General features: G+C 43.2%; 1 protein-coding gene across 1 annotated transcript in view; it reads right to left on the bottom strand.

The window, feature by feature from the left end:
- Nucleotides 1-392: 392 nt before the first annotated feature.
- LOC125240473 overlaps nucleotides 393-8,069 on the bottom strand; it is a 98,335-nt gene continuing 90,658 nt past the window's right edge. The window contains exons 7-12 of the mRNA XM_048148365.1: nucleotides 5,229-5,349; nucleotides 4,474-4,755; nucleotides 3,067-3,619; nucleotides 2,494-2,622; nucleotides 1,600-1,831; nucleotides 393-570 (exon numbers count right to left, since the gene is read on the bottom strand). Of these exons, the coding sequence (XP_048004322.1) occupies nucleotides 393-570; nucleotides 1,600-1,831; nucleotides 2,494-2,622; nucleotides 3,067-3,619; nucleotides 4,474-4,755; nucleotides 5,229-5,349 (1,495 nt within the window). The remainder of the gene's footprint in view (nucleotides 571-1,599; nucleotides 1,832-2,493; nucleotides 2,623-3,066; nucleotides 3,620-4,473; nucleotides 4,756-5,228; nucleotides 5,350-8,069) is intronic.

Raw genomic sequence — 8,069 nt, 5'->3', positions numbered from 1 at the left:
AGTACATAATTCCATATTAGCAAATCATTTTGACAGTTCTTAAAAAGAAGCTGATTTTACTAGTAGGAAACTAGCCTATTAGACATATTTAAAATTGCAAACGGGACTTAATCGCGTATTTACTATGTTTTAAACTGTTCAAGTGGGTAGTCAGGACCAAGTGCGGGTAGTTCCAAAAACTCGTACAGCTAGAAGAGATGTTGATGTCAACTTCAGCCAGTCTGCTCCGAGACTACGGGGACAGTGCCGTCCTTGAAACGTCGAAGGTTAGTGTTTAAAACATAGTAAATACGCGATTAAGTCCCGTTTACAATTTTAAATATGTGTAAAAATCGTGAAAGTTTGAATCAGTGTTTAGTGTTTAGAGTTTGGTGAGAGTTGTAAGGGCACAGTTAGGCAGTAACATACCCCACATTGGCGTAGAGCGAGCAGTTCTTGTAGACGGCGTCCTGCCGGTGCTGGTAGGGCGCGTACGCGGCGCCCGCCGCCGGCCCGTAGCACGCGTCGCCGTGCGGCACCGGCGTGCTGCCGCACTGTCGCCCCGACACGTACTCGGACGACTTCTGCGACCTGATGTCAAGTAAGGACCTGTTTTACAATGTCCAAAAGTTCCGAATAATCATCGTTGCTCTGCTCAAATAACCTACTGGATAGTAAAAAATTTAAAACCTGCTGCGCTTCACTGGGGGAATAATAATTAAAAAAGTCTTACCTTCTGTGCTATGTATGTATGTACTATGTATCCATTTGTCGCGTGTTTGTTTCGTGTTACTGTCTTTTCCATCATTGTCAGTCATTGTTTCATATCGTGGACACTCTGTCAATGTTCCCTGATGTTTGTGCTGTCACTCGTTCTAGTTTTAGTTTAGTTCTTAGCTTAGTTTATTAAGTCAGGGTCCCACTGAAAATCAGCGCCTCGGCTTGCCGTGGCAACATGCTGAGTGGGATCCCATTTAGTATCTAGTTTGTGTTGTATGTACCTCTACCTTGTATTTGTCCAATTTGATGTTAAATAAAGTATATTCTATTCTATTCTAAAAAAATGCAGTTTAAGAGGAAGTTATTTCGACTGTTCTTACGATTTATCAGTAAAATATTGCGATTACAAATGTGCACATTCCATTCCGAAAATAAACTTCTCTTTGGGAGTCGCAAGCTTGATTACCATACTTTAAAAAATAAAAAGTGTTTTCAGGTGGCAATTTTGCAGTTGTGACGTCTTGAAAAGATCTTGTACCGCTCAATCTTTAGTAAAAGAGAGGAGGCACACTCAAGATTATGACATGTGGCACCACATTATAAGTCCATTGCACAGATAAAGAATTTCATACGTTTTCACGAGAAGAAGATTTTTTTTTCTCTTTCTCACATACGAATGACAATGACATGCCTAGACACTTGCACAGGCGCCGCCTGAAGGGATAAAATGTCAGTGTGTCACCTCATTAGTCGTAGCTTTGGCGTAAAAGTTTGTAGAAGTTCAAGTTCGCCTCGGAGTAGTACGTAGGGTCGTTCTGCATCTGGTGTCCTATCCGACGCACCGAGTTGCTTCTTGATGGCTATGCCACGCAGCACCGACCGCTGAGTCTTGTTACTTACCAATTGGAGGTGGCACTGGCCCTGCTCTGCGGCCTCGAGTTGAGGTTCGCCTCGGAGTAGTACGGCCAGGAGTAGTTGGAGCTGGTGCGCTGGCAGGCGTGCGCGGGCGCGGCGGCGGGCGCGGCGCCGGGCGACGGCTGCAGGTCGTTCTGCATCTGCTGCAGGATGTCCTCGGACGCGCCCAGCTGCTGCTTGATCGCGATGCCACGGACCGCTGGACGGCGGTGGAATCCTGAACCAAGACAATGTTGACACTGATTCTCACATGATCTACTCGTACGTACATAAACGTCAGATGTTGACTCACTTTTCTGTCTCTGACTTTGTCTTATGATTTTTTTTTTTGCAAAAAATCATTTTTGGCACAAGCTTTTATCACCGACTGTACCTTTCCTTCAACAGTCATCTACTGCTCTCCGAGACGTTTCTAAAAAAACTCTAATCGATGGGGATATGACATTTCATAACAGAGTTCCTATGACCACCTTTCTGCTCTATCATCAGATCAGCTTTATGATACCATAATATTGCATTGTCACGTGATTTACATATGTGTGCAAAATTTCAGCTCAATCGGAAATCAGGAAGTGGGTCAAATTTTGCTTCTACGTTTTGACCCAAACTAACATACTAACAACTCTAACAAGGCAAGTTGAATAAAAGCTTGTAAAAGTATGTACAATACGAAACGAGCAAAAATCAATCAAATCTGGCAGGCAAGCAAGATCGCGTGATAAATGATATAACGTCAGGCCGACGTTTTCGCACTATTTGTAATCCGATACGATAGAGTTTATCACACTAGTGTGCTACACTCGCTGGACAGTGCTTTCGGTCATATTGAACTTGAAATCGCGTACAGTGAAAGTGTTAAACGGTATCTAGCACGCTTACCGTAATCGTCGTGTTCGTCGTCGCTGCTCGCCGGCTGCGACTCGTGCCCGTAGCGCTGCCGCAGCCGCTCGGTCCGCGGGCCGGAGGCGCGCGCGAACGCTGCTAAGCCGTCGTCACCATCACCAGCGCCTAACGACCACAATGATAATATTGATAATTAGGTACGTACAATCGAGTTCGGCAACAGCTATAGAGATCAACGTTTTAAAAGTTTAATATTAATACTGACTACTGTTTTAAAAGTATAGATCTATAGTAACAGTACCGCACTGATCCCTCACACCGCAATCTGTTACTGGCCTCAGGCGAGGCCAAACAGTGTAAGTTAAAGTTCAGTCAGCGCCGTCAGGAGCGCTAGTGTCGCCAGCAAGTGTCTAGTGGCAGACGTACCGGGGGTCCCGGCGACGACGTCGGGCGCCGGAGCGTCGCTGTGCTCCTGCAGGTCGATGTTGGTGGAGGCGGAGGTGCGCTCGCCGGGCGGCACGTAGTAGAAGCCCTCGTGGTGCGCCGCGCTGCCCACGCACGCCGTCAGGGGCGCTAGTGTCGCCAGCAAGTGTCTAGTGGCAGACGTACCCGGGGTCCCGGCGACGACGTCGGGCGCCGGAGCGTCGCTGTGCTCCTGCAGGTCGATGTTGGTGGAGGCGGAGGTGCGCTCGCCGGGCGGCACGTAGTAGAAGCCCTCGTGGTGCGCCGCGCTGCCCACGCGCGCCGTCAGGGGCGCTAGTGTCGCCAGCAAGTGTCTAGTGGCAGACGTACCCGGGGTCCCGGCGACGACGTCGGGCGCCGGAGCGTCGCTGTGCTCCTGCAGGTCGATGTTGGTGGAGGCGGAGGTGCGCTCGCCGGGCGGCACGTAGTAGAAGCCCTCGTGGTGCGCCGCGCTGCCCACGCGCGCCGTCAGGGGCGCTAGTGTCGCCAGCAAGTGTCTAGTGGCAGACGTACCCGGGGTCCCGGCGACGACGTCGGGCGCCGGAGCGTCGCTGTGCTCCTGCAGGTCGATGTTGGTGGAGGCGGAGGTGCGTTCGCCGGGCGGCACGTAGTAGAAGCCCTCGTGGTGCGCCGCGCTGCCCACGCACGCCGTCAGGGGCGCTAGTGTCGACAGGAACTGTCTTCGAGGCTCCGGACGAGGCTGAACATGCATAATAGCATTGAGATTACTGATTTCCTTTTTGTTGTTTTAGGTATACTCTTATAATGTAATATTTATGTTTTTTTTATGTGTTCAGTTAGTGTATAAGACACGGAAAGATACATAATATCGCATGTAGTTTCACAACTGAAGATGATGATGTAACTCGCCACATGATATTTTAACTGAATTGACAATGGAAATTAAAAAAAATACGTATATCTCTTCTACAGTATGACCAATTAATGACATTATTTAGCGTACATTAAACCGCAACCGATGCTAATTTCACACGTGTCGTAATTAAGCCGCTCCTGCAATACGTATTTGATAATATCACATAGTGTTCATTGGTAGTTTTGAATTAAACGTTGATTGATTACTTGATTATCACTAGGGCCTGGATTTTGTGTGCGGTTTTTCTAATGTCCTAAGGTTGTGAAGTTGAGAACACTAATGTTTATCGATATATCGAGGGATTTTTTAGTCTCTTTAAATAATACCTCAAACTTAGCAATGATACACTCTTTACAACGATCAATGATGAAATCGCGTGCGTGGCCGACAGCGTAGACGAGGAGGAGCTCATACATCGCAAGAACTAAATTCTATTACCATATAAACAAAGGAAAGATGTCTGACTGAGCCATCCCAGTCCCAGAGTTGAGAGGATGTCTCACCTTCTGCGGTTCCTGACGAACATCTCCCAAGTCGGGGGGTATCTGGCGTCCGATCGCGGGCGTGACCGATAGCGTGGACGACGATGAGCTCGTACAGTGCAGCAGCCAGACTCTGTTACCACATAAACAAAGGAAATAGGGATGACTGGGTCCTCTATGTATCAGATGTCTCACCTTCTGCGGTTCCTGATGAACATCTCCCAAGTCGGGGGGTATCTGGCGTCCGATCGCGGGCGTGACCGACAGCGTGGACGATGAGGAACTTGACGAGGCGCTGCCGAACGCCTTCTCGTTGTTCCGGTCGACGCTGTTGTAGGACTTGTCGCTGGACTTGTCGCTGCCGCTGCAGTACTTGTCGGCCGCGGCGCCGGCCGGCGACGCGCGCTGCTCCTCGCCTTCGTCCTCCACGTCACATGTGAGGAGTCTTATTCGCTCGGCCAGTGACGTTGTCTCTTGCTGCAATACAGTAACATAACATGAGATAGCGCTATAGTCTATACTATACATTAGTTGGTTTAAAATCCACGACACCCCACGGTATGTCACTAGACGAGTTCGCGCATTTCATTAATTAGCAAATGCATCCATTTAAAAACATTTTACATCACTTGGCATTGTTGTTATAAATAGTACAGATTTTTATATTCTGCCATTTCTTGTAAGTAGCTCTGGAATTCCAATAAGTAGTCAAGATATTTCTGCGATTCCAGTAAACAGGGTAGACAAACCCATGAGCGAATGTAAAAACGTTATTCTCTCTAAACCGGTCCGTCGGCGTATAATGCGATTGTAATGTTTATCGATCCTTGCTAAACCTCTCGAATTGATTTGCTTCTCTGTGAAGTTATTTTATTCGTGACGAAAATGTTTCTCAATTTTATTTAATATAGGCACATTAAAAACAATGACTTGTTCAGTTTGATAAATACCTTGGGTTGTTGTTTCTTTCTCGCTTCGCTCCGCAGTAGAGAGCACCGCAGGGCATTTCTCTCGGCTACCCGACGAACGGCTGCTTCCTCGGTCTTAGGCCTGACACCGGCGTCCCAAGCTCTGTGATCATCCGATTGATCCAATTTATAACTTTAATTCCATTATTTAAACTACAGGCAAAAAGTTACGGACCCAAAAGGACGCGTTTGTTGTAACAATAAATGCAGCGATGTGCATCTACGAGGGGCGTTTAATAAGTAATGATAATGAGTATTAAAACATAAGAATGTAAGTATCCTTATATTTTTATAATTAAAAGTAACTCTTTTGTTATTTATTTACATATTTAATTTTTTCAATTATTACTTTTTTGCCCTCTTTAAAAATTAAAATCTTAACGATAGTCTAAATACCATGTCAGTAAGCACTTCACTTCATTATACTTCAGAGTAGCGATTATATTACAATTTTATTTAAAGGTCGGGTATAAAATATTAATGATCTATTACCTTCAATATTAGGTATGTCACTTGTAGCTTTAAATACACTAACTTGAGCAGAACCCTCGGCAATTTGAGGATTCGGCCCTGTCGACTGTTATTTTGAAGGCCAAAAACATTATTATTTGTTTATTTAAAATGTTCTTATTGTAACTAATCATTTTTTTAATATTAAAATGATTGTATGTTCTTCTTTAATACTAACGTAATTTTGTTTCCAATCTATATTCTCAATTTTCGTGATAATCTGTAAAAATCTTGAACATGACCCAAAACAGCACCTAGATTTTTTTTGGATACCATACCGTTTGAAAATGTATCTATACGAACTTTTTTATTGCTGTTACTAACAAAGGATAAACCCAGCTTTAATTTAAAGTATGATTATTTTTGATATTCATGTCAGAAATGAACTCACGACATGTCAAATATTCATGAAAACATGCTCTTATTTTACTGAAAATTTTCATCCCCCACCTTGTGTCAATTATTTACATATCAAAGAAAAACAAATGAAAGTAGTAAAAATTTGAATTATGCAATTTCACTTTAATGAGTACTGCTACATGGACAAGTTAAGAAAAATTAAATCAAGATACAGGAACATATCATTCTCATTACTTTTTGAACGTCCCTCGTAATGACCATATACAATTTTACGCAGCATGCGTATGCTAAAATTTGCCGATATGTTTTTGAAATTCCGTTGATTGCATGAGCTCAACGCTCTCTTTGTCCCGTAAAATACGCGCGGATAAAGTATTCCTTTAGACGACTACGAAGTGCTACGCCGCAGCGTGTAGATACTTACAAAAGTAACAACAAAGCTAGCGACACCGCCTAAAGTATGGGTAAAAAAATATATCAATGGATTTACGTAAAATAATATTCAAAACGAATACGAATACGGCATAAAAGAATGCATGCAAAATTATTTAAATAACGACATTTTAATAAAATCAAATTATAACGAGAAAATATCGACGTTAAATACTCGTAAATATTTACGTTCATTTTTATATGAAAACACTAATTCAATTAAAAAAGAAATTGGATAGCTCGTGTACTATCTAAATGAATAAAATATCGACATGCACGGGTTTTATTGAATTTACGAATTAACCAGTTTGCTTTCGAGTAGGTATGGGTGAAAAAATATAACAAATAAAAAACAATAGGTACTTATTTATTATGTAGATACATAATTCTGATATCTTACATAAACATACCATTATCATGACAAAATACACTCTAATAAATATTTATGTTTTTCGAATACTAACTCAATAGGAATGCGCTATCTCGTGTATCGTGAAGCGTTTTAATAAATAAAATATCGATGTGAACGGGTATCATTGAAACTGGCCAATTACATTAGGGCGCGTTCGGCATATAGTCATCCTATAGTGCATCTGCATACCTACATGTACCTAGATAGGTACCAGCCCGCTTAATCAATGCATGCATTGATTGACTAGGGTTCGCAGAACAGAGAAAAGACAAAGCTAAGCCCTCATAGATTTTTTATAGACTCCGCATCGTGAAGCGAAAGCTGGTTGTCACCACCGTCAGCCGCACCACTGAGATGCATATTAAATCCTGTACTGCTGCTAAGAGAGTGTCCGAGTTGAGTGTAACTAAGTCATTCCTTTTTGTAGTATGTTAAGCATACAGCCCTTTTGGACTTAGTTTTCTGCCAAAAAAAAAAAAACAAACAACTTCTTGTGTAGATACCGATTTCTTTTATACTCCACTACATTACACTATATTCTTTAGACATTTTTATACATCAACAAGACAAGTAGCACTAGGGTAAACTCGCCTCATTCGGTGGCACGCCTAATTCGGTGGAACAAAGCTTGTAACACCGAATTAGGCGTGTCATCGAATGAGGCGAGTTTACCCTACTGGCGTCATCCATATATTACGTCACAGTGTAAGGGGGGAGGGGGTCATACTAAATGTGACAATCCCTGTTATACGGATGCAAAAAAGCGTGACATAGGGGGGGTCCAAAAACCTGAAATTTGGTGTGACGTAATATGTGGATGATCCCTACTACGGAAAAATCATGCATGTGTGTGTGGTCGGTACTGTAAGTGATCTGGGAGCCAGTGAGCAAACCACATTTGCTTGTGATTGTCATAATAGGATGCGACGTTCGGTCTGTGGTTTTGAGATGTTATCTCTTAATCCGAATTGAATGACCTATGTTCTATAGCTCAATAGTCAAACGTTCTCGATCCCGTTATGTCTACGGTAGTTCAATTCACTTGTATGGCTACAGTCAAGTGTAAAAATATGGGTGCGTACAACTTATCAAAAATATGTCCCATAGCA

This window comes from Leguminivora glycinivorella, chromosome Z (genome assembly GCF_023078275.1).
Source record: "Leguminivora glycinivorella isolate SPB_JAAS2020 chromosome Z, LegGlyc_1.1, whole genome shotgun sequence".
Taxonomy (NCBI): Eukaryota; Metazoa; Arthropoda; class Insecta; order Lepidoptera; family Tortricidae; genus Leguminivora; species Leguminivora glycinivorella.
The sequence above is the reverse complement of the archived record's forward strand: the minus strand, read 5'-3'. Positions and strand labels throughout refer to the sequence as shown.